This window comes from Lissotriton helveticus, chromosome 11 (genome assembly GCF_964261635.1).
Source record: "Lissotriton helveticus chromosome 11, aLisHel1.1, whole genome shotgun sequence".
Taxonomy (NCBI): Eukaryota; Metazoa; Chordata; class Amphibia; order Caudata; family Salamandridae; genus Lissotriton; species Lissotriton helveticus.
In genome coordinates, this window is record NC_136072.1 from 238321411 (window position 1) to 238348692 (window position 27282).

General features: G+C 46.1%; 1 protein-coding gene across 2 annotated transcripts in view; it reads left to right on the plus strand.

Moving 5' to 3' along the window:
* RNF13 (ring finger protein 13) overlaps positions 1 to 27282 on the plus strand; it is a 229919-nt gene that overhangs the window by 186841 nt on the left and 15796 nt on the right. For both annotated transcript variants that reach the window (XM_078668038.1, XM_078668039.1), the window contains exon 9: positions 4235 to 4315. In XM_078668038.1, the coding sequence (XP_078524164.1) occupies positions 4235 to 4315 (81 nt within the window). The remainder of the gene's footprint in view (positions 1 to 4234; positions 4316 to 27282) is intronic.

The following is a 27282-nucleotide window of genomic DNA, read 5'->3' on the forward strand; positions in this document are numbered from 1 at the left end:
ACCGCTGCTCGCCTTGTTCTAAACCGGCCCCCTCGCACCCCCTCTAAACCCCTTCTGACCATGCTGCACTGGTTATCCATCAAACTGAGGGTGAAGTTCAAAACCTGCTGTATAATACATAAATGTTTACAGGGGAAGGGCCCTGCTTATCTGTCCAATAAATTCTCTCTTTACACACCCACGCGCTCTCTGAGATCTAGCGAACAGGCCTTGCTGCGTGTTCCTAGAGCAAAAAAAGAAAGACAAGGAGACAGAGCCCTTTCAGTTGCTGGCCCAACCCTATGGAATAGTCTCCCACTAACTTTGAGACTTTGTAAGGACCACCTCCCGTTTAGGAAACAATTAAAAACTTTCCTATTCCAAAACTGCTAGCATTCACTGCCAGTACTCGTTATTTGCATTATGGCTGCCAAAGGCGCGGAGATACTCCTTCGGGAGTCGATCCCAGCGCGATACAAACACGCAAAGGGTTCCCATTCTAATGTTTGCAGATGATACTTTAATCTTATCTAAAACTCAATCAGGTCTGCAACGTGCCCTAAACAGATTTATTGATTTTGGCAACAACTACGACCTAATAGTAAACGTTGACAAAACAAAGTTCATGGTGCTGTATAAACATAAATCTGTTAAAGGTAGAGCTGTATTGAACAAGGCACCTTTGGAACAAACCGATACCTTTACATACTTAGGTGTGACTATGGGCAGGAGGATGAACTGGACACCACAGTTAGATGTTCTAGTATTAGGGCATAACCAGTTAGCAGGTGCTGTATTAAAAGAACACCGACTTTCAACTTCTAAACTGGTGGGGCCAACTCTATCAATCTATAATGGGAAAATCCGAGCTTCTATAATATATGGTGCCGAACTCTGGGGGTTCAAAAATTTATCACCCTTAGTTAGGGCAAAACATACGTTTCTGAGATCATTGACTGCCCTCCCGCAATCCACCCCGATTAAGCCTCTGCTATTAGATTTAGGCTATACTTCTTTTGACGAGGTGGCAGGATTCAGACCCCTAGCTTACTGGAGGAGGCTATGGACCACTCCAGAATTGGAAACCTATGCCCAGGCTCTAATGTACATTAGGATTGCTGACTTGTCTTCAAAAATCAAATGGCTTAAGAAGCTCAAGTGCAATTTGTATGACATGGGGCATAGACACCTGTGGGATGACCCGATAGGGAATTCTTTTCCCAGCAAAAATGACTGCAAAGCGCTTTACTGGCATATGGTTACCAAGCAGACCCTGTCGGTGGTGGACAGTAACACGCTCACAGGTATCTTTATGGACCATAAGTTTGTAGTAGAGGCAGAGGCCTACTGGAACCTGATTACGAATACTGGCGACAGGAAATTATATCACCAATTCAGAGTGGGCACCCTTCCGTTAAGATCGTTCTCGGCAAACTGGAACAATGTCCCAGATACTAATTGCCCCCTGTGTCTATCCCAGGAAGAGTCGATTAGTCCTGTATTGTTTGAGTGTCCGGCCTGCAGCAGCCCCCGTCGCAAGTGGCTCAAGCCGCTTTGCTCCAACCTAGGTATGAGATTGGGTATGGTAGCAATGCATATCTTGGTAACAAATACCCGACCCGATATTGTTATAGCCACTGCGAAATTCCTTATTTGGGCATGGTCACTCCGAAGGAAAATTCTCCCCCCCCCCTTAGGAATCATCACTTAAGACCAGATCGGTCAGCGGTTCCTTTCCTGTAATTGTCTGATGTAATATTTTATTTCAAAATGTTCTTAAAGCTTTTTTATATGGAATATGAAATATTCTTAGGGTCTTTCGATAATGATTCTTTTAAATTTGTAAGTTTGTATGTTTTTAGGATGTTACCTTTTTACGACATTTTTATGATGTATTGTGTCTTTTATGATTGAAAAATTATCGAATAAAGACTGATTGATTGATTGAGTGGAACTAGGTCCGTACATCAAGTTGGCCATGGGGAGCATTACATGTTGAGTTAATTTAGATTGGAATTACACTGATTATGTACTTTATATACTAAAAGTGCTGATATTGCAGAAGTCAATGAAAACAAATCATGAGAGTCTGATGGGATTGATGATTTTTAGTTTAAAGGGCTGCATGTAGAAGCTTACAATGTCATTACAAGTAATGTCTGACACAGCGGTGTGTAGTCAGTTGACTTCTTTAAGTGGAGATTAAATGGAACCCTCTGCATTAGATTCTATGAGTTTTGTTGTTGCGGATCTATCCTTCCCCTTCAATGAGCTTCAGGTGGCTGACTAACTCAGTTCTGGGCTGTTGTGATCCAGAAGAGTTGATTGTACAGCTGATATGAAAATCCGTTGCACATATAAATTGATTATTGGAGCCGGAGAGTGGATATGTTCGGGCATTCAGTACCAGCTGGTATGAAAATCCATTGCAGCTGGTATGAAAATCCGTTGCACATATAAATTGAATATTGGAACCTGAGAGTGGATATGTTTGGGCATTCAGTACCAATATACTGTCAGCAACAGCAGGACTTCTCAAAGTTATTTTAATGTTGACATAGATGCTTCAGGCGTTAGACAGACATTGCGCAAAGGTGATATCTGAGTGTATTAAGAGATGCACTTGTGACTGATCCTATATGTCACCTTGTTGACCAATGACCCGGTTGACTCCCTTTGATCCACCAGTAATCTAGGGACTCATCATATAAATAATGGCATCCTTTCCAGCCCATTATGGAATTATATGGTTCCTGTTGGAAATTGAGGGTGGATTAATTGGACGATCAGACCTTGTCAGGTGTTGGAAGATCTATTGAATGTGTTGCAGTACTAGTGTTTTCCCTCCTAATGTGTCACCAGTTGCTCCCATCCATGAAATAGCCATCAGCATTGGTCGGGGCACAATGCGTAGAAGTTCTGGTGTTTATTTTACCCAATACACTGCACCCTCTGAGCTAGTTCAAAATGGGTAGCAGCAAGTCCGTTCCCTGTCTGCACCCAGCCAGGCGGGCTATAGCTGTAGCACTCTTAAGTTTAAGGACTTCACAGCATTAAGTCCACTCCTTAGGTGGGAAATTAATAAACCCATATCTTCTATTGCTGCCTTTGGAGCATTGGACTCATAAATTTCTTATGTCAAGCTTGCAAGCAGGGCATATTGGTTTGATCATTCTATGCTGGGCATGACGTGTGGGCAGGCATGTGCTGATTCTGCCATTGGTGCTTGATTGTTAGCTGCAGTTGATAAATCAATTGGGTGACAGTCATTTGTTTTAGCAAGAATTTCAAGACCTACTGTAATATGTGGGCGAAGGATTCCCACGCTAGACGTGCTTTTTTTGTTTATTACCTTTGAAGAAGTGAGTGATTTTTGGTTTGGAACCTGTAGCCTCAGTCTAGAGTGAAGTTTTCTGCAGTATGTTTTTTTTTGCAGATTTTCCCTCGGACCAGTACTTGCAGCATTATCCAAAGGGTCCTTTTGCCCTTGATCGTGTTAATAAACACAGACTCAAGTACTCCACTGTTACAGCTAGGTATAGCACTGCCAAGATGCCTCCGGGGAGATATAGCCAAGGGGGATGGCCCTGTCCTGCCTCTTCCTGTCTCTGATAGGCACAAGACTCTTGGCCCCTGTTTTTCCCTGGTGCACAGTAGGGCTGTTTCAGCAGTATATATGATACAGGGAGGTATGAAAATCTCCCGCTTCAGCTGCAAAGGGTTTTGGGCCTCAAAGTCCCCTGTGACTCTCAGCGACACCAGAAACGATGATTGACCAGCAGATGAGGATTTGTGGGAGGAACCCAGATTGGTAGGTCACGAAGAAAACCAGATGGAGACAGAATGACCAAGCAAAAAGATGTCAGATTTGTTGGAGTTCTTCCAGTTGTCAACATGCTGGGCAATATTCGATGTTCATACCAATCCTAGGTTCCCATTTATCTATATTTTCTAAAGATATTTAAACTTTCTCAATTTTACTACCCATCTCAAATTGTCAATGTGGAAATATAGAGACCTTCGTTAGGACAGCAGACTGTTTTGGAGTATCAGAATGGACTGTAGGAGTTGGCCTTTAAGTAAACATATACCTTCCAACTTTTAAATCCAAGGAGATTTCTAGCATGTGAGACGAAACAATGGCTTCCAAACATATTTTTAGTTTTCAAATGCAAAGAATGCATTTAAATGTGATTTTCCTTATGTAACCATTCCGGCTATAGTTTTGTAAATAATTATTTGTTCTCATCTGCAGGTGATGAGTACGATGTATGTGCCGTATGCCTGGATGAATATGAGGAGGGGGACAAACTCCGTATTCTTCCATGTTCACATGGTAAGCAGCTATTCTTTGGTTTTTCGAAATTTTTATTACAGATGTTTTGATTATACACCCTAAATGTAGCCTGCAACATTTCATTCTGATGGATACTTTTATCTGCTGATTTAGTATAAAAGCAGGGAAATCTGTCTAAGTCATACTTATACTGGGTGCTACATTGTGTCTGGACAAAGCTGTCACTCTGGCGAGTTCTAATAAGAGCAAAACATCTGTCAAGGACTGCTGTCACTCATTCCTTGTAGACCTGGATGGTATTTTACTAATCCAAAGCAGTAATACTGTGCCAGGAGTTGGAAAAGGCTTTTGTCATTTTTCAGCTTGGCATATATGGAACTAGCTAATCCTATGCTTGAAGAATTTGCTGAAAAAATAGCAAAGGACTTTGTAGATTTTCTAGCTCAGCATGGATAGCACTATTCTAATCCTATGCTTAAAACTTCGCTTAAAACATACCCTTGAGGTGAACAGATTTTGGATGCGGGTGGTAGTGTAGAGTGTTTCATATAAAGTAGCTGCTCTCTACCTAAAAATTGGAAAGTTCTCTCCTTCCATTTGTGTGTGTGTGTGTGTGTGTGTATGTATATATATATATATATATATATATATATATATATATATATATATATATATATATATGGGCTAACGAAAAAGACCGCCTGGTCGAAACGCGTCGCCAATAAACGATTTCTGAAACACGGACCCTGGAGTGCGAGTCTTTTGTGTTTTCTGTGGATTTATCGTGCAGGGAACCCTTTCAGATATATATATATATATATATATGTATATATATGAAAAAAAAGTCAAAGTAACGTTAGTTAGGTAACATTTTCAGTACCCATGTAAAGTTTGAAAGTCTAAAAACCACAGAAATTCACCCATTATAGTTTTAGTTAACTCAAAAAACTATAACGCGCGCCCTAAGGTAACTATAACTCGCGCCATGTACCATTTTAACATCAATTTAATTGCTAATGTTGCAGTGATATCAGTGATATTAGGAGTAATGTAATATGGGGGTTAATTGGCAAGCCCACCCGCAGGCAGCCAACTCTACGCCACACACGTCTTTTACATGCATAGCATAAGGTTGGCCTTCAGGCCACAGGGACCCCATACCCCGCGCCAAAACATATATATGGCACTGGTGCTGCCCCCTCCCCCACAGGCAGCTAAATTGACGATGCGCACGGCCTTCAGCCAGGCCCTGTCTTCAACCCATCCCTGAGCCAGTCAGCCCCAAGTTGTTCACAGCTTTTGGCATGTGCGGCATAGGCTTGGCCTTTAGGACCAGGGTACCGTTTACCAGCAGGCCAAAACATTGAGGGGATGAGATGTGCAGTCTCCATCACCATGCCTTAATTGGGCCCGATGATCCCAGTCCCCTAGTCCTAATTCAGTTAAAAGGAGATGGGGCTGTGGGCCCCACTCCCCGAGCCTTTCATAGGCCCTGGGGACCCCATCACTGGGGCCAAATAGAACAAAAAAAAGGGGAAAGGGTGCAGGGCACCCCTCTCTGATCCTTCAAAGGGATGGGAATGCGATCCCAAGGCCAAAATGCATTAAGAAGGAGAGGGGCTTCCTCACTGAGCCTTTATAGGCCCCAGGGCCCCATCAGCTGGGTCCAAAACCAATTAAAAAAATTTGGGAGGGTACATAGAGTGCTTCTCCCAGAGCCTTACTAGTCGCCGGGCCTGTTATTAAAGATGGGAGTGGGGCTGCACGGCCCCCTCCATGAGCCTATAATGGCTCCGGGGACCCATTCCTCCAGGGCCTACCTTAAATAAAGGTGAGTGTCCTGGTATACCCACCAAACACCACGTTTCAGATTGTTTTTTCTCCACAACTTGACTTTGGAAAAACACTGTCCATCAGCCTGGAAAATGGCAGGAACACTGTTGCATAACTTCTAACGTGAAAGGGGTGGAGCCAAACAGACAGCGCTTGTGGGCGATTTAGCACCTTTGCATACTCAGCAGCAATTAAAAGGGAGAACTATGGACTTTGCTCTCAGACTAGGAGACAAGAGAGAACTTACTTGTCATGGACAGTCACTACAGTAGAGATTGCGTGCCAATAAATCAACGATGCATTCACCTCCGTCAAAGATTTCAGATAATTTTTAGGTCGAGCCATGCTGGATTGGAGTATGTACTTGAAGCCGGGCCCACTCTCCGCCCATATTTGTTATTGGCTCGTGTCGATGTCCTCCTTAAGTGCTGGCTTCTGATTCGCGAATAGGCTTCTTAGTACCGCCTTGTCTTCTTTTGTAGCCTCCCATGAGGACTGTCACTCTTACTTGTGTTGGTACACCTAAAGTTTTAATTATAGTCTGTCGGCACTAGTTTCTTTAACCGCTTTGTGGTTTCCTGCAAAGCTTTTTAGAAGCTCAGCGCGGTTTCCGCTTTATGGGCGTCGTGCTATAAGTTTTAAATATGCTGCCCACCTGACCCCCCCCCCCCCCCCCCCCCCCCCCCATAAATCCTCATCTGCACGGACACCGCGATTAATGTTCCTGAAGCGGGGCCATTATGGGCGCTTCCTCCATGTGTCACCATTGTTCCCCTTCCCTCCCGTCCATGGCTTCCAGCGCATGCTCTGCTCACCCACAGACTGGGCTTTTGGCCATTTCTGGGCCGTGAGACAGCATGACTGTAGCACGCTGTTAGCGCCGGCTGGCAAGTCCTGCCTTCTACAGTGAACACTTAGCGAGTCCATAAACATGCCCGATGTCCCCAACCCAGAGCCGGACTGGGAACAGAAACCAGCCCTGGCAAACTGCTCAGCTGCACCTCCCTGGGGTGAGGGAGAGTGCAGCGGAGCAGTTTGCGAGGGCCGGTTTCGGCCGATTTTGTTACCGGGCTGATCTTGCAGACCCCCCAGTAACAAAAACGGCCCCCCAGGGGCCCAAAACCAGCCCCACCGGCCTACCGGGGAAATGCCTGGAGCCCTCTATGGCTAGTCCGCCCCAACCTCATGCACTACACACAGTGCTGCTTTCTTTCTAAAACCACTGAAAGACAGAATGGCAGCACGCTTACCCCCACCAGGACCCAGCGTTAGAAACCCATAAAAATATGCTGCTGCCTGCGGTGATTTACAAAAAGATAACAATTGGTTGGTTTGCGTTGTCCTGCTTGCGTTTGATCTCCTAGATGCGGCTGGTGCGCTTGGAACTGGGTTAATTAACCCCTTCGGTGCTGCGGACGGCTCCCGGCCATCCCACGTGACGGTGGGCATGCACGGAGGACAACCACGGGCCGTCTAAACCCCGCGCGCTGTTGAAAATGCTCGCACGCAGCGGAATGCGCGCCGCGGTCAACAGGTTAACAGGTGTCATGTAAACTAGGTTTGAGCTTCCCCGCCCCCTCATCCACCCAACAAAACTTTGCTGTGTTATGCAGCACAACACCTCTTAGTGTGCGCGAGGCTTCCAGTGATCTGTTGATTTCCTGTCATATAAGTAAATGCCCCAACGTCTACAAAATAGTTTGGTGTAAGGAAATCAATATGCTGCCCAACCCTCCAAGTGCCATGCATCACAGTTTAGGGTAGCTCATTTTAGTGTCTGTTCCCGCATTAACGCACTAAAATGTGAAGTCACTCTTTTTGAAGCTCCCCCCTCTAACATAATTGCTCCAGACACTTCAGTTGCTCCTAGCTGTACAGCCCTAGAGACTTCTTTGCTGCATTCCCCAGGCAGTGTGAGCCACTGCCCATGGTGGGGGAGAGGTGTCTGGTTTCCATAGATTTCACTCATCTCTGCCTGGACCGGGCTTGTTTACTTTGTATCTATTTTCCCCTCTTGTTTGAAGTTGGAAAGGATGTGATTCAGTGATTGCAAGGTTCCTCAAAGGGATAGGGAGCACAGAGCTTATATAATCGAAGAGTAACGCTCATTTTGTTGTATGAAACCAAGGACAATACGGATAGATATCGGAGTGGGTTGAGGCGAAAAAGGTCCAGGGACGGCTCAATTGTGAGAATATTTTAATGTAGTGTTGTCTTTAACTTCTTATGAAGTGTTCTCCTTTTTTACAATTTATGAGTCTTCTGCAAAGTTCGTCACTTCGTTTACACCATAAACGCAACTTCTGCTGCAGTTGCATTCTGTGCTAGAGAAGGGCACCAGGATAAGCCCAAACCAAAACAAGCACTGGCAAGGTTAATATGTTTGGCGTTGGGAAGCTGGCAATCAAAAGCACAAAAAAAACAGGCAGCCACCTACACGTGGAGGGAAACATTCTTTACATTGCAGATGTTACAACGCATTGCCATTACAACGGGTTGTAACAACGCAACAACCATTACATCACAATGCCATTACAACGCATGGCATTACAATGCAAATGCTTTTACCACACATCCTTTACACAAATTTCGTTGTAAAAGTATGAATGGTAAAGGCATATGTGTTTTACATGTAAGTATAAGGTTTAGGGTAGGTTTGGGTTTTGGGGTGTAGGGGTATAGATTTTTGGGTGCCAAGGTTCATTTTAGGGTTCAGGGTGGGTTTTGGGGTGCCAAGGGTAATTTTAAGCTTTCGGGTGGGTATGGGTTTTGGGGCGGCAAGGGTAATTTTAGGGTTCAGGGTGGTTTTGGGTTGCTAAGTCATTTTTAAGGTTCGGGGTGGGTATGGGTTTTGGGGTGCCAGGGGTAATTTTAGGGTTCAGGTGGGTATGGGTTTGGGGGTGCCTGGGGTAATTTTAGGGTTCAGGGTGTGTTTGTGTTTTGGGGTGCAAGGGTTAATTGTGGGGTTCAGGGTGGGTATGTATTTTGGGGTGTGTTAATTTTGGGGTTCAGGGTGGGTTTGGGTTTTGGGTGTCAATGCTAATTTTAGAATTCAGGATGTGTTTGGGTTTGGGGTGCAAGGGTTCATTTTGGTGTTCAGGGTGTGTTTGGGTTTTGGGGTGTCAAGGGTAATTTTAGGGTTCAGGGTGTGTTTGGGTATTGGGGTGTCAGGGGTAATTTTAGGGTTTAGGGTGAGTTTGGAGTGCAAGGGTTAATTTTGGGTTTTGGGGTACCAGGGGTAATTTTGGGGTTCTGGGTGGGTATGGGTTTTGGAGTGCCATGGGTAATTTTAGTGTTCAGTGTGGGGTTTGTGGTCCCAAGGGTAATATTAGGGTTCAGGGTGAGTTTGGATTTCAAGGGTTAATTTTGGGGTTCAGGGTGGGTATGGGTTTTGGTGTGCCAGGGGTAATTTTGGGGTTCAGGGTGGGTTTTGGGGTGGAAAGGGTAATATCAGGGGTTGGGTCTTGGGGGTGGTAAGGGTATGTTTAGGATTTTAGGGGGTGTGGGTACTGAGGTAGTAGAGGTAATTTTAGGGTTGTTTTATGGGGTAAAAAAAGAGAGCTTTAATTCTGCAGTTTTCAACCATAAAAGTAGAATAGAAAACACAATATAAAATTTAAGACAATTGATCCACTGAATAATATAAAGCTTTACATAAAACTGAGTTAAAAGTATAAATGGGGTCACAATACAAATATGACATATTGTGTATGTTAAAATACCAATAAAAGTAAGAAAAAAGACATAGAACGAATACAGTTTACCAAGGATCAAGAGAAGCTTATCATTCATGGCAGTTGTTTTGCTGGAACCTAACTACACAGGCTTTCTGTAATATTAATCCTAGCTCTGCGAGTGCACCACATTGAGAACAGAAACCTTGAGGTGGCAAATGCAATCAATGGAGAAGAATCGTATTTCAGGATCCTGTATACTACTAAGTAGTTCCTGAGGCCCAAGTTGTTGCATAATTGCCGAATCTACCTTACTCTAGCTGTTTTATGAAGGGGACAAAATTAGAGTACATGGAGGTCAGATTCCTCTTTTTCTATGAAGCCCGGACAACCCAAGGGGTTTTATTATTTATATATCTATATATATTTACTTACCTTAAGCACTTTTACCAAGTGTATGCCTTTACCACGCATGCCTTTGCGTTGTAATAGCAAGTGTGGTAAAAGTAGGCGATTTAATAGCAACGCTTTGTAACAACACTTGCGTTGTAACAACCGCGTTGTAATTGCATGCGATGTATCGTCATATATTCATGATGCCATACAGTTGGAAGAAAAATTTTAAAAGTAGAAAAAAAATTAACTATTACACATAGTTACAGTAGAACACTATGCTGCTTCTTAGTACGCAGGTGTACTTGGAAGACGAAAATGAATTACTTTTGTCAGATGTCCGTGGGTCTTTTGCTTGCTGTGCCACGGGACAAATGTGGTCAAACAAGGCTGATATGGTTTGTTCCCATTCAAAGAGGATGTGGCCTGCTGGTCTAGGCTCACTTGGACTGTTTCTATTGAAGAAATAATAAGAATTGGTGGTCCCTATCTGAAGTGGCGCAGTAAGTAAATAATAAATTATACATTTGAATGCAGCTCAGAGTAATTACAGGTGACTGAGGTTAATGCAAACATTCCACCCTAAACTTTTTTTTATAATACTAAAGAAAAAAAATTGTAACATGCCCAAAGTCTCCTTTTTTGGTCTGGCTTACAGACGGCTTTTGTTGAAAACTTAGTGTGTACACTATCAATACTTAAGAGTGGGATTTGGGTCAGACCACTGATTATCAATGATCACTGGCTGGCTTTCTTGTCAATTTCATTTGCTTGCTTCTTTTTCCAGGTCTTTTATTTCTCTATTTTGTGTTTTCCCCAACAATCCCTCCCCACCCCACCACCTCCACCCACTTTACAAGGTTCATATGTTCTGTACCATCCTTTTAACTCAATGACTTCCCTACCTCTGCTGTGCTTTCTGTGTTGCTCCACCTCTCCAGTGCTTTTATAGCCCTTCTTCATCTTGCGTGGCTTTCTGGCTTTTTAAATGCCCACCCAGCACATCTATTGCGCCTCCATTGCACCTATCGCCTTTCTGATGCTGAACAGGATCAGCATTAGAAACCCACTGGCTCTCCAAAGCATGTTACATACGGCTATTAAGCTAGGCTCATAATTAGCCAGTGAGTTAACCAGAAAGCAAATGCAATGTATTTAGATCAAGAGTCCCAAAACATGGAAGTTTGGGTGCCTGAGGGGCAGCAACAGAGAAATAATAAACATTACAAACAGTATACTCATTGAAAATTAAAAGTGCATTTCTGCAATAAATGACAATATCTTGCAAGTTGAACAAGCATCGATAAAGTCAAAAGGATGCAGCTTTAAAGGGCTAAACTATTAGTTTTACAGCATGCAGCGGCACACATTGCAGAAAGCAAGAAAGCACATTCACTCCGATGGAGTGCTGAATATTAAATAAAAATAGTTAGTTGTCTATGCAGAGGACGTTTCTTCTTTCCAGCCAATCCAGTCCTGTGTTTTTGCCTTCTAGTGCACCACAGTATAAATTCAGAACCACAAGTACTAGAATGCAAAGAAAAATTCTATATTATATGGAGTTAGTCGCACATGGAAAAGGGAAACAGGAGAACTCTTAAACAAACATCCCTTTATCTACTATCCTGGTACCCGTTCATTCCAAATCTTGTTAGAGGAAAATTACTTTCTGTGGAACCTGCACATGCCAACAAATATTTTTATAATTACAATCAAATCCATCAAAGTGAAAATACTCACCAACATGTCATACAGCACTATACGGAAAGAAGATAAGGAAAAACCAGGAGCGGCTGAAAGTGGATACCAGAGCACTCCAGTTTCCTAGATCCATATGAGTGTAATCCAGTCCATGTTTTCACTTTGTATTCTAGGTCTTTTAGCCCTGAATTTTATAATGTGATAAACAGGACTCTAAATCTCAGAATGCAGGGCGTGGCCAAGATGGCGGCGGAGTAGGACGTGCTTTCTTGTCCCTCCGGCGACGCATGTCCTATCGCCCTGTTAGGCGCCCATCCGTGCAAGGAATTGCGGTGCCCTGTGCCCCGGAGCTGCCCTGCGGTGGTTGACGGCCCTATTTAGCGGCTCTGTGCTGAGGAGCGGCGGCGCTGTGAGGTGTGGCCCAGGCGGGCGGCGAGCCCGGAGGGCCTCGTGGTTGGAGGTGCGTGGAGGCATGTGACTCCCAGGGCGAAGCCGTCAGCCCTGCGGCGGAGGAAAGGCCAGAGAAGAGGGCGCTGAGATGCCGGAGGCAGCGGGCGGGCATCTCTAGCCCGGAGCGGAGAGTGCAGCTGTGGTGAGCGGAGCGGCCGGGGATCCCCGCTGGGACCCCGCGGCGGCCGGGACCCCCTGCCTGGCGCCCGCCGGAGGTGCTGAACCCCATCTTTGCCCCATAGCGCTCGACAGAGGTGAGGAGTGAGATGGGGGCTCCTCGGTTCTCCCGCGACTTGGTCCGCAGACCGGCAGCTGGCTTGCGCTAGAGGGCGGAGCTGTGTCCCTGACCCGGGAGGGGGCTGTGCGGCTGAGACTGTCTCTTGTGGCGGCCCGGCGATCCCTCGATTGGAAATCTGGTTGGTTGCGATGGGCCCGCGGTTCGGGGAGTGTGGAGGCGGCCTAGAGCTGGCAGTAGGGCCCTTCCCCCACCCTCGAACCCGGCGGCGCTTTGTGCCCAGCAGAGAGATGTTGGGCCCCAAGGGAGCTTGCCATTTCCCGCTCCACGGGTGGGGGGGAGAGCCTTTCCCCACTTGGAGAGCAGGGGTTGAGGAGGCGATCGGTGTTGTTTTGGGGGCTCCGCATCAACTTGGGGGGGGGGGGGGGGGGGGGGAAATGGGGGCGATTTGGGACCATGAGAGCTCCAGAGTGGGAATGTGCGTTGATGTTCTACCCCACTTGTTGCCATGTTGAGTAAAGAGTTGAAGGTGGTGAGCCTCAATGTTAGAGGCCTTAATAGCCCAGTGAAACGTGCTGCTGTCCTATCCCTATTGGAAGGTGCAGAGGGTAGCGTCTGCCTGCTGCAGGAGACCCATCTCCTCTCTAAAGATACCCGACGCATGGCGGACAGGCGCTTCCCACTGCAGCTGTGGTCTTTAGGGCCTAATAAGAAAAACTGGGTTGCCATTCTTTTTAGCGTGCACGCACACTGCAAAGTCGTCTTACAGGTAGTAGACATCAAAGGCAGGTTTCTGGCTGTACGTGTACAGTGGGGGGGACGCTGTCCATTTATGCTCCAAACACGAATCAAGAGCCCTTTTTGCAGGCAGCGCTCTCGCAGGTCCTGGCGTCACCGGATGCCCTAGTTCTGGTGTGTGGAGATCTGAACATTGTCATGGAGGCAGAAGCTGATAGATCGGGGCAGCGGCCCAACCAGGCGGGAGCAATGTCCCGGGGGGTGGGGGGGGGGTAGGGGGGCCAGTGGCTGTTAACGGAGGGTTGCATGAAGTATGGCGCACTCAGCATCCCCAGGAACGCGACTGCACGTACTACTCAGCGGCCCATAGGACCTATGCGCGCCTGGATCACTTTTTAGCTACGTCCTCACTGATGCCCCACTTATCTGCAGCAGACATTGCACTGCGTTCCTTATCAGACCATGCGCTTATCTCTGTAGTCCTTACCTCTAGTGGTGTTAGACCCCCGGCCGCGGGTTGGCGCCTTCGAGATTCCCTACTTCATTCCAACTCGGTGGTGGCAAAGATGCGGGAGGTCCTCGTACATTACCTTGCTGAAAACTAGGTGGGGGACACTCCTCTAACATCGGTTCGGGAGGCCCTGAAGCTGGTAGCAAGGGGTGAACTTATCGCGATTGCAGCGACATACTCTAGTTTGCGCAAAGAAAATAGAGCGGAATTAGAGGGGGAGGTGAGTGCCCTGGAGGCGATCCATAAGGGAACCGGAGCGCCAAGGGTTTGGAAAGAATTGGAGACAAAGAGGCACATGCTGAAACATCTTGACATGGATAGAGCCATGCATGCCCTATTGCGTCTGCGCCACAAGTTCTACCTTTGTGGCGATAAGGCGGGGCAGATGCTTGCACATAGGCTCCGGGCGAGCACTCTGCTGACCACGCTGTTCGGGACTTGCAGATGGTGGAGCACACCACGGACTCTGCCATTGTAGAGTCCTTCTGCCACTTTTATCGGTCCCTGTATCAGGCAGAAGGAGTGCCTGCTAGGGGAATCGCGGACTACCTTGCCACGTGTGGAATTACCCCCTTACATCGGGACTCAGCGGAGAGTTTGGACTCGGAGATTCGCATTGAAGAGGTCATCTCGGCCATTACAAAGCTAAAGGTTGCGAAGTCGCCGGGGCCGGATGGTTTTTCTGCTATTTTTTAAAAACCTTCTGTAGGGAGCTGGCTCCTCTCCCGACTCGTCTTTTTAATTCTTTTCTTGACGCGGGGGCGGTCATCACGGTCCTTCTCAAACCAGGGAAGGACCCTAAAGATTGCGGATCGTACAGGCCGATCTCGCTACTCAATATTGATGCCAAGCTCTTTGCGGGTGTGCTGGCGGCGAGGCTTAGCCCCCTGATGGACGGGATCATCGAGCCCGACCATTCGGGATTTATTACTACATGGCAAGGAGGAGACAACACGAAATGGCTGCTGTTTGCGGTGCTGAAGGCCTTCGGAATGGGGGACAAATTCCTGCGATGGATTCAGTGCATTTATGCGGGCCCCCCAGGCGGTGGTGCGTGTAAATGGCTGTAGGTCAGCTCTCTTTCCCATTGACAGGGGGACGCGACAGGGGTGCCCCCTCTCCCCGTTGCTTTTTGCGCGCTATATGGAGCCGTTTGCTCAGCGCGTTCGGTCGAATGTGGACATCACCGGGATTACATTTGGGGCTGATCTTCATAAGATTAGTCTCTATGCGGACGATGTCATCCTAGCACTTACCCATCCCCACTCCTCTCTGTGCAGCCTTTCGAGGGAATTATCGGAATTTCAGAAAGTGGCAGGCTTCAAAGTTAACTTCTCCAAATCACAAATCCTCAATCTATCCTTTCCTGAGGCGGATGTCCGGGACCTGAAGCAGATTTTCGAGTTCCAGTGTGCTCCGTCTGACATCCTGTACTTGGGTATCCGGTTGGCCCCTTCTATTGCCAAAACGGTGTCCCGGAACTATGCGCTGCTGATTGACCAGGTTACTAAAGCCCTTTCGGACCGGTCCCGTCTTAATTTGGCCTGGTATGGGAGACTGGCGGCCCTGAAAATGACTGTACTCCCACGGATACTATACCTCTTTCAAATGTTACCGTTAAGCCCTCCGCAAGGCATCCTCCGGAAGCTGCAGGGGCTCCTCAATAGGTTCTTATGGAACAATAAACGACCGCGGCAGTCATTGTCCGTAGCGGTCACCCAGAAGGCGGCCGGAGGGCTGGGCTTTCCTATGCTGACCGCCTACTTCCAAGCAACCATTCTTAGTAATATAGTCGAATGGAACAGGCCCATGTCTAGTAAACATTGGAACTTTATGGACCAGACTGTGGCAGGTTGCAATATCTGGTGGGAGCTATGGCTGCCGCGCAAACACAGGGGCCTTTACTCCTCCCCGGTGACGTCCCCGACCCTCACAGCATGGGATCAACTGGCGCAACGCAAAGGGTGGATTACGTTCCCATTCCCGATGACCCCTATCATGGACAACCCGTACTTTCCACCGGGCCGCGCGTTCTTGGTCTTCCATCGCTAGCGAGAGGAAGGCTGCAAGAGGGTAGGTTCCCTCTTTGATTTAGATGGTTTGATTCCGTTCCACCGGCTACGTACGGAGTTCTTTCAGTTGCCGATGGCTGATGCTTTTCACTATTCGCAGGTGGCGCATTGGGTCATCCAGCCAGCTAACGTTGCCTCCATGTCCCGACCTTTGACAGCGTTCGAAAAATGGTTGGTCTGTAAGAAAGACGACCGGAGATTCATCTCAGAGCTATACGCGATGATTGTGCATAAGCCCAGGAGGCGACGTATATCGGCGCAAGTTAGATGGGAAACGGAGCTGGGACGCCCGCTGACGAAATAGGAGTGTGAGCATGTCTTCTACCGCGCACAGCACACGGCCTCTAGCACCGCGGGTGCCGAGTCAGCCTACAAAGTAGCGGCATATTGGTATTATACCCCAGCGAGCATTAGGGCTTGGGATGCTTCCAAGTCGGGCCTCTGCTGGCGGGGGTGTGGCCTCACAGGCACACTGGCGCATTTGTTATGGCATTGCCCGAAGTTGGAGAGGTATTGGACCACGATCTTGGATGAGCTAGACGCTGCGTTTCAGATTACATTGCCCCGGTCTCCCGAGTACACGCTGCTGGGGCTTCCCTACCCTAAAGTCTTTCCCCTGTGCACGCTGAAGGGTAGACAGATTGCACTGGCGCTGTTGGCTGCGAGGCAGGTGCTCCTGGCACACTGGAACTCCCCGGCTGTAACCGACCCTCGGGATTGGTTCCAAACGCTTTGGCACATTTTAGCGATGGAACGGCTCTCGATGGGGATGGATGGGAAAGGGTCGGAATATGCTCAACTATGGGGCCCGTTTTTGCAGCTCTTATCCAAAGACCTCCGAGAGGTAACTTGCCCGAAATATTTGCAGATTTTGCAACTCATTCCCCTGGAGTCAACAGTGACCAAGTCTGGGGACTGAATGTTATCAGACTGAGCTAGTGGATCATGGGAAGTGAGCTGAGACGATAGAAGCTGATGCTGAGCAGGGTGGGAGTGGGAGGGGGGTTGTTTTGCGGGGGGGGGTGTTTCTGACTTGTTTTTGGGTTTTTTGTTCGTTCTTGGATAAAAGGCGGAAACTGCAGCACAAGTGGGGCAGCTCCCCAGTTCCGGAAAACGCTGGGTTGCCCTCCGCGATGTAGACTCAAACGCTGTGTCATTGCACTGAGTTTTCGCCCTGCCAGCAAGGTGATGTAGGTAGCTGGGCTGTGTACCGTGCTATATTCCCGCTTAATAAAAATGATGGACTCTAAATCTCAGAATGCAAAAAGTGGCCTGTTTAAGCCACTCACACATGAACCTGGGAAACTTAAGAGCCCTGAACGTTTACAACTCAAGTTACATTTATATTTCTTAACAGGTGCAATATCCACCTTTGCTATGTCACCTTAGGCTTCAGAGGCCTTTGATACAGACCAAAGTCGAGCATGAAAGGTGGTTCTGTGGTGTAAAAGTTAGCCTCCAACATATGCTACACCATGTAAATCACAAGACCAAATCCCAGCAAGGCCAACTCTGCCCTTCAGAAAACACACTGTCCATCAGCCTGAAAAATGGCAAAAACACTGTTGCATACTACGGATGTGGAAGTGGCGAGGCCAATAGGCGGAACCTGCCCGTGATTTGCCGCCTTTACATACTCGGCACCAATAAAAAGGGGGAACCATGGACCCTACTCTCAGGCCATATTTTAAGGGGGAGGAGGACTGTGCTGCCCCTCTCACTGAGCTTTATTAAGTCCTCTTGACCCCATCTCCCAGGGTGTCTATATTTGAAAGGGGAGGGTGGCCGCGTGGCCTTCTGAGCCTATTAAGCCCCTCGGGATCCCATCCCCCAGAGGACTCACTGTAACATTGGTGGGTGCCCCAGGGCCCACACAAACAAAAGATGAGTTCTGAGAGGGAGCCCGAGGGCCCCTGCTGCTTCTTTGCGTGCTGCAGGAGTCTGCATTGCTCCTGCCCACACTGAACAGCTATTTATGCGGTTCCATCTGGGCAGGAGCGATCTATTTCCCTATGTAGATGATTTCCTTTACAGACCATCCTGGACTTGAGGTTTTGAAGGCATCTCTGCCTCGAGTCTGGGGTATTCTGTAATGACGATGTTTCGGGCTGGGCCTTGGTTCAGGCCCGGATGATTTTGAAGGTTCTTCTGGGTGATCTAATCTTGTGCATACTGCTGGTTCCTGATGCCTTTTGGCACGTGGGCTTGGCAGTGGATGCATCGCCTTCAGTGGACCCCACACTGAAGGTGCTTCTCGCGACATCTGCATATGTTAAGAGACAGCCAGGTGCCTTCAGTGGTGAATGATGGATGCCAGCCTCGCATGTGGTGGGCCATTCTGCCTGTACTTCCAGAGGTGATGGCTGTAACATATGTTGTTCCTCTGGGATGGGTTGGTCACCTGGACCAGGTGGAAATCAGGTTTTTGGTGAAGCAGCAACATCTTACCAAAAACGTGGAGCTGTCTACCTTGAACAGGCAGGCTCAAATGAACTACACAACCAGGATGGTGTGAGGTATCATGCCCTGTCTAGAGGCTGTGCTGGTGGTTGGGTCCCCACAGGATCTGAGACCGGTCTTCTCCTGCAATGCGACCCTAAGGCTTTGAGTCGGCTTTCATTGTGCAGGGCTTGCTGAGGTATATTCACCCCTTCCTTTTCTGGTTCCTTCTACGAAATACAGGAGACACTGACAACAATATAAAGTATTTTTAAGTTATAGATCTTTTATGCTACCTTTAACAATGCTGATGCTTCTTGAACCAGGTAGACTTCCTTATTGGGTTTGGATGTACTTCTGAGGCACCAATACCAAGCTGGTTGATCCTTTTTGGGTGTTGAAATTGCCATTAATAGTGCTGGCAATGAAACAGGTCATAGCATGTACTGAAATTTTAAAACATACTGGTCATGCAACACGCATTGAAAGAGAGAGGTGTTACCCAGCCAGGTATGTTGTTAACAAATGTGAGGACACACAATCCAGGGAACCTCTGAATCCCTGCATGTTTTGATATGTGAAAGGCTTGATTATTAGGAGGCACACTCACTTAAGAAGCATATGAACAGTCTTATTGATCTAGCATCAACCACAATATGTTGTGACCTCCTAAGACCAAGCGTTAATGATAAGAAGCCCAGGACACAATAGCTATCAGCGTCTGTTGAGGTGTCTTGTAAAAATTACGGTTGCTTTACACAGGGTCTTTCTTGTCTGGTTTTGCTGCTACTGCTGGTTAACTGTTCCCGATCAGCTGGATCCAACTAATGACAAAGTGGGTTAATGACTTTTCATTAGCCGCAACCAGGAGGGCTACAACTTGTTTATTGCTCTGCCTTTGATGGTACTCCTACCTCTTATTCCACAAAATGGTCAGAAAGAACTGGGCCCAGCTTATCTTGATAGCCCCACACTGGACTCCATGAGTCTTGTACCCTGACCTGCTGGATCTGAGCATCTGCTCTCCACTTTGACTACTTTTGCCATAGTATCCTGTGTCTCAACAGGAAGACAGAATTCTGCACGCAAGCCTCCACAATCCATCCCTCCTTGCAAGGAGATTGAACAAAACCAACCAAATAGCTTTGACCTTCCACCAGAGTTGGTGGATGTGATTTTGACTGCTTGTAGTCCATCCACCAAGTCCATTTACTCTGGCTGCTGGTCTAGGTTTGTTACCTGGTGTTAAGACAGACTGGTAGATCCTCATCAAGCCAAGGTACCTGTGTTTTGTTTGTTTCGTCGCTGGTGCAACAAGGGTTTGCTGTAAGCCCTTTAGGCCTTTCTTTGTTTACCTGACCAGCTCTCTTTATTAAAGTCATCCATTTCTTAGAGGCTGGCAATTGTTTTTCAGATGTTTCCCCAGGCTTATTTAATCATGCGGCAGAGGGGTCTTTATTTGCCCCTTACTTTATTGCTGTGTGTCTATGCACTGTTGCTTACTGAGACTTTTTCTAATTCAGCATCTCCAAAGCACTACTCTATTTCTCACCCTATACCTCTCGCAATATATCCTATACCACCTCTCTCTGATTCATCCCCAAGCCCATTCTACTATGATCCACAAAAATAACCTTTTCTAGACTCTTCACTCCTTGCATCATTTCATACCTCTTTAACTCTTCAGATTTCCCACAAAAGCCTTTTCAAACCTTTCTCTATGACTTTTCACCTGTCCACCTCCCCTTTTACTCATCCCCAACCTCCTCCTACTGATATGAGCTCAGCAAAAAAACTTTCTAGACCCTTCCCTCTTCTATTCCTCCACTATCCTTTTCAATCCAACTAACATGTCCACTGCTCAAATTAATTTTATATTTCCTATACTAACTCCCTACTGATCCTGTTTGTGTTCCGGAGTAGCGTGCTACCTGCCGAAAAGCATTTTGACAACTCCTCAGGGGTAGCAAGTGCTATATAAATGCAAACTCTTCACATGTCCACCGCTGCAGTTAATTTAATATTGCCCTATACTACGTCACCACTAATCCTTTTTGGGTTCCAGGGTAGTGTGCTACTCGCTGAAAAAGCGTTTCGATGCCTCGTCGGGCAGTAAATGCTATATAACTGCAATTACAATTTTAAGCCTCAAGGCATTTTTTCTCCTCGCCATTTCTTTTGAAGGTTGTGTCAGTAAATGCAGGAAAAATGTGTTCAGCTGCAGCATACCACGATTTCCCCAAAGTTGATGCTTTGGATTCTAGCATCCTTTCCTCGGAAAGTAGTAGCATCTTTTAGTGTGAAACAGTTCCTCATGCTCCCAGTGTTCTCCAATATGCCATGTCCCTTTAAAAGGAGTGGCTACACTGCTTGATAGGACTTGGTAGTCTATCAGCTGTCCAATTTATTGGTGCTAAGAAAAGCAGTCCTCAAACAGACCTTATTGATGTGGATTGTCTTTTGATTTAAGCTGTGCTGTGCTTTGCCAAGAAGGAGCCTCCTCAGAGCATTCAAGTTCCTCATTCCCTGGCGATGGTTGTGATTATAGGCCTAGCATGAAGGCATTCTGGTGTTAGACATCTATGTCCCCCCAGCCCCTCCTTTCAGTGTCTAGTATTTATGAATTAAATCACATCAGTGGTATTGTCTGACTGGTTTTGAATCGATTTACCCCAGGAGAGTTATAGGATGGCAACGTGAATTGCTGAAGGTTGGGGTGCATGTTTCTCCACTTCTCAAAAATGACCAGATTAAATCTTGAACTGTAATTTGTGGTGTTTGCGGCTATGTTATGTTATGTTATGTTAATTTCGATTTATATAGCGCCAAATCACCGACAGGTCTCTTAGCGCTTGCTTTGGGAACCCGTCCTGGCTTTCCCTGCGAGATTACCCCTACTGGGCATCCCCAAGGTGAAGACCAGGCATCCCGCCGCGGGGGGGCCGTAGTGGAGATTAAGCAAGCTATTGCCCAGAGCTGCAGAGTGTGAACCCATGATTCGAGTAGGCACCGAGGCGAGAATTATCGAGTCCGTGGACATTTGGGCTCAAGACCCTGCCGCGTCGGGAATTGAACCCTGGTCCCGGGTCTGACCTCTGCATCAGGGTCTGCCTCCTCTAACCAGTGAGCCACACTTCTCCATATATATATATATATATATATGCAGTTTGAGGGCTGAACAAAGAAATCCCTCACCCCCTCAAAAAATTGGGATCTTCATACTTCACCAAGACAGACCTGACTTCAGGTACACTGTGATCAAAATTAGTTATTTGATGTTAAAGTTCTGTGGCATAAAGAACAAGATGCGGACGAGAGCCCAAAATACCTGGGATTTTCTGAAACCTCATAACCTACCACATCGTTCAGGCCAGGGATCAGGATTCTGGGGCTTTGCCTGAAAGATGAAAACAGCTGCAATTGGTAAAGTACCTTGAATATTGTGGGAAAGGCCAAGAGTCCTATATAGAGAAGAAGCTTTGATGGGCTAGCCCTCAGAAAATGGAGGCAGATGGATGTCATAGCCTCTTAGGTTGGGTTGAATATACTATTTGCATCTTGGTTAATATTCAAGCCAAACCTAAGAACCTTGTATTAGTAGAGGTTCACATCATAAATTACAAGGCTGAGAATTCTTGGAGGCCTAGATTTGTAGGTAGATGTATGCATCAAGCAGTCCTAGGAGTATCACCTGTTCAACTTCCTTCAGAAAGTGAGGCACAGTTAAAGCTTAGGTGTAGAGTATTTAGAAGGTAAAAATACAGAAAAGGCATTATGACTCTTAATTTCTTTAGGGACTGTAATATAAAAAGTGAAGGGACCCAGGCATTGAGATTCCGAGTGTGATTGCTCTATTACCTGTTAGACCTGTAAATATGATTAGGTCTCGCCTAGGCAGTGCTTGCACTGTCTCTTCGAGACATGCTGTATTCAGGATATGGACATAAAGCTCCTCCTCCCCCTTTTCAATTGAGTCCTTTCCCCCATCCTTTGTAAATGGTGGCTTTTCATTGGTCAGTAGGCTTAGTAGTCCCTCCTTAGTATTGCATTGTCTCTTCTTGTAACCTCCCATGAGGACACCCCCGTTACATATGTTGTTACTCCCTAGGTTTTAATTACAACGTCCGAGCACTATTTTCTTGAAGGGCTTCAGGCAGAACACACACTTAATCCTAAGCAAGGCTGGCAGTGGTTATTTTACCCACTAGCTAGCACATCTCACATTTTCATGAGACCTTCTATACATTTCCCTTCATCAGCTCCACACAGAGTACAACCTAATCTGGAATTAATATAATTCTTTTGTCACATTCCTAAGTTACTAATTGTATATATAGACATAGCTATTTGAATGTACTTGTGGTACTGTCTTGCATGCAATGCATTATGGGTAGGGTGAATTTACCATATCTTCTGCAGGGTGCGTACCATATGTGACAAAAAGAGGTTCCATGCAACCTCTTTAGCCACATATAGTACTGCGCTCTGCAACATGGCTAGGTAAAAAAACATTGGCATTTATAATTAAGGCTCCCAGTATTCTATTTTTACTGATTTTTACAGATAATTACAGACTGAAAACGAAGTGTTTCCTGTCTGTATTTATTTTTGAAAGCGGAAAAATGCAGAAAAGTGTGCTTCTTGTGGCTGACTCTGCCATGCTGTTTTTTGTGAATTCTAGGACAACTGAGCAGATAGGCAGCATGGAAAGTTAAAAATAGGTTCAGATTTCCCTAAACGCAGGTGTATGGTAAAATATTTGTAATATAATGCTCATATTTACCTGAACGTATAGTGTTTTGCTATATTTGGCTGCTTAATTTGATAAAACGCGACAGGCCGCAAAGTAGGAGTGCATGTTTATCAGTTAAATGTGGAAATATACAATTTTATGACTATATATTTGCAAAATAAATATGGATAAATACTAATAAGATGGGCAAAAAATAAATATGAATAAATACAGACGTAAATGTAAAAAAATAAAAATAAACTGGGAGCCATATTTATGCCAATAACTCCAACTTTGCAGGGTGCAGTACTATATGTGGCCATCAGAGGGCCCATGGGACTACTTTTGGCCACCTATGGTACCGCACCCTGGAACATGGCTAGGTAAAAACATTGACCATTTATAATGCCAATAACTCCAACTCCCAAAAAATGCAAGACCAATAGCATTTCTAATGCAATAGGTCTCGCATAGTTAGAGCTGTTGGCTTTGAAAATGACAATGTTTTTTATGTTTGTTTTTTTATACCATTGGCAGTAGGGCTATGCAAATATAATAACTCCACTGCAAATAAAAAAAACGAAAGTAAAAAACATTGTTATTTTCAACACCAACATCTCTAACTTCAACAAATATGAGACCTATTGCATTGCAAATGCTTGTTTTTACTCATGCTCTCAATTGCATCTGATGTCTGTGTGGAGCGATGTAGGCACTCGCAGAAGATTTCTTCCTGAGCATTCAAAATCTGGTTAAGCGATCACAGAGATGACTGCATAACCTGATTTTGCCTGTTCAGGCCGCACAGTCTAGCAATAAAAGAAGCTTAAACATAAGTTGAAGGCATAGCAGAAACATTCCTCAAATGTGTTAAAGGTTTAGCAGGTGCCAGATTACACCTACCTATAGAAGAAATAAAACTTGGCAGTAAATCACTCACTTAATCTGTAGAGTCTGCAAATAAGGTTTCCCAACAAAGTAAATTTCTAAGGCCTAATCCGGCCAGTATTTCTGGTGGCATAATCAGGCACTTATTTGAGCATAAAGGCCAGCTACTCTCCTCATATGTTAACTTCTAAAAACACAGAGATATAGTCCTTATAATTTCTAGTGAAGACGGCATCTGTAAAGAACACGTTATTTACATTTGCTTATGGTCTTTCTGGTCGATACTCAAACTGCAGATTCCTGACCTCTAGCACATCACAAGGCGCTAGACTGGATCTGGAAGATATTTCAGCATAGCTGCTTTGCGCCAGTAGATGTGTCATGTTGCTGTTTCCGGCATGCAGCCACATACAGGCACCACCCATGCACACTGACATCAAGGGTGCTGAACACAGACCACCACAAACAATTGTTTGTGCCAGCCTTCAGGTCTTGAATTAGAGACCATTTTTTAGATGTAAAGAGTCCATTCCACAAAACAGGAGGCCGGTGAGGAGTCTGTGGTTAGAGTACCCACCAGAAAGAGTGTTACCAAAGGTCAGTAAGGATAAGTTACTTACCTGTAATCCTAGTTCTTATTCCCGCCCATGTGTGGGCACCCCGCAAATAATAAAAATTATATATGAAAAACATATATATATACACACACACATATATCCTTTTTTCTCACACCAATGCAGCTCCATCTAGGAGGCTAAACAATGTAATAAAACACAAACTGATTTTGCAAAATACATAATATATATATATATATATATAAAAACACAAGCGGGCAAGTAGCACTTAAACTCTGTTTTTAATGAGTAAACCTCGTGAAGAAAAACTGCAAATAAAATAGACATTGTTATCCTACAGGCTGCATTGTAATCCAATAGCATAGACAATGAAAGCATTTTCATACAAAACTGGTACTGTGCCTTTAAGGCACCCATGACCCATAGCTTCCCATCATGCCTCAGGGGTGACAGTTAGGTCAGTTGTTCTTTGCGTAACCCTGAAGAACAGGGCACAAAGATATCCTTTAACAATGAAGAAAATCTCATTTGCCTGGGGAGGTGGGTGGGTTGCTTATGACTTTGATCAGGATACCCCTGGAAGAGAACTAGGATTACAGGTTAGTAACTTATCCTTCACTTCCAGGGGATCCTCATCAATAGTCATAAGCACTGAATAGAATAGCAAGACCATCTTCCACCTGCAGGCAAATGAGAGGAAGAATGACCCAACATACAATAACAGCCGCCATCAGCTGTTGAACAGATCAATAATGCCTCGTAAAAGTATGGACAGACCTCCAAGTTGTCACCTTACAGATTTCAGAGATAGGCACGTTATGAAGAAAAGCAGTCATAGCCGCTTTTCCTCTCGTGGAATGCGCCTTGGGAGTAGGCCCAAGGGGCCATGCACTAATTGATATGCTAATTTGATGCATGAAACTATCTACCTGGAAATGGACCGCTTTGAAGCTGAAAAACCTGTTCTGATCAACTCCTAGTTAACAAATAGCTGAACAGATTTTCTCATGGACCTGAACCTATCCAGGTAGAATTTTAAAACTATTTTTAGGTCCAGAGAGTGTAAAGCCCTCTCAACTGGAGTGGAGGGATTAGGGAAAAAAGTGGGCCGAGATAGTCTGAGTCACATGGAAATCTGACAGCACCTTCATAAGGAAAGAGGGATGGGTCCTCAATACGACCCTATTAAGATGGAAAACAGTATAAGGTTCCTTAGAGCAGAGGGCCTGTATTTCGCTCACTGTGCGAGCTGACGTGATCGCCACCAAAAAAGCCGCCTTCCAAGTAAGGTGTTGCAAGGTTGCTTTGTGGATAGGTTTGAAAGGCGGACCCATCAACTTTGATAGCACCAGGTTTCGCTCCCAGGGTGGTGAAGGAGGCGGTAAACCTTTTTCAGACCCTGTAAGAAGTCTTTTACAACCTGTGACTGAAAGAAAGAAGGCTGAGAAGGTGAGCGCCTATATGCAGTGATAGCTGCTAAATGCACCTTAATGGAAGGAGACTTCAAGCCTGCTTTAGCCAGGTAAAGCAGGTATGGTAGAATGACCTCTTCCTACCCTTTGGTTGGGTTACAATTGTTTTGAATGCAACACATATAAAAACCTTTCCACTTACACACACATGAGTGTCTAGTGGATGGCCTTCTTGCTTCTTTTAAGATGGACATGCAGTCTTGAGGCAGTCCTAAATGACCATACTGGAGGACCTCAGGCTGCCAAGTTCAGTGAGGGAAGGTTGGGGTGATGAATCCCCCCCATTCATTTTGGACAGCAGGTCCATTCTGCACGCCAGCCTCCTGTGAGGGCATTCTGACAGGTGCAGAAGGTCCGGGTATCACCATTGTCTCGGCCAGATCGGGGCAATCAGGATCATTCTCGTGTTCGAATGAGACAGCTTGGTCACCACCTTGGAATGAGAGGAAGGGGTGGAAAGGCGTACACAAATGCCCCATACCGGTCTATCAAAAGGGTATTCCCCTTTGACCCTGGCCGGTAGAACCTTGAAGCGAAGTCTCGGCATTTTATATTTTCGTCGTCCATGAAGAGATCGATGCTGGGACGCCCCAAAGTCTGGAAGATGTCTTCGACGACCTCGTCGTTGAGAACCCAGTCTTGTCTGTCTTCGAAATGTCTACTGAGAGCATCCTCTCTTGCATTCTGTTCTCCTGGCAGATATACCGCTGTGATCAATAGATTCCGTGCCAGGAGCCAATGCCAGAGGGCTTGAGCTTCCAAAGACCATGTGCATGAGCGAGTGCCCCCCTGTTTATTCAGGTACATGGAACCACCACATTGTACATGGTGGTGGTATTGTCCGTCTGTACTAAGATTGAACTTGCTCGAATTCAAGGGAGGAAAGCCTTGAGGGCCAGGTGAACTGCTCTCAGCTCCAGCATGTTTGTGATATGACCGGTCATTTGACAACCATTGACCTTGTGTCTGGAGAGACCCCATGTGGGATCCCCAGCCCTGGAGGGAAGCGTCTGTGATCAGTGTTTGAGAGGGAGGTGCTTGATGAAAAGGTATCCCTACTTGCATATTCTCCTTCATCCACCATGTGATGGATGCTCTTGCTGCATTCGAGAGACTTATTTTGTCATCCCAGCTCGCAACAAATTAAGTCTCTCTTGTCCTCCAGATTCTGCTGTAGAGGACACATTCGGAGCCTGGCATTGGGGACCTGAAAAATGCAGGATGCCATTGACCCTAACAGGGAGGCAATCCAATGAACCAACAGCATTCTGTTGTCCAGAACAAGTTTGCATT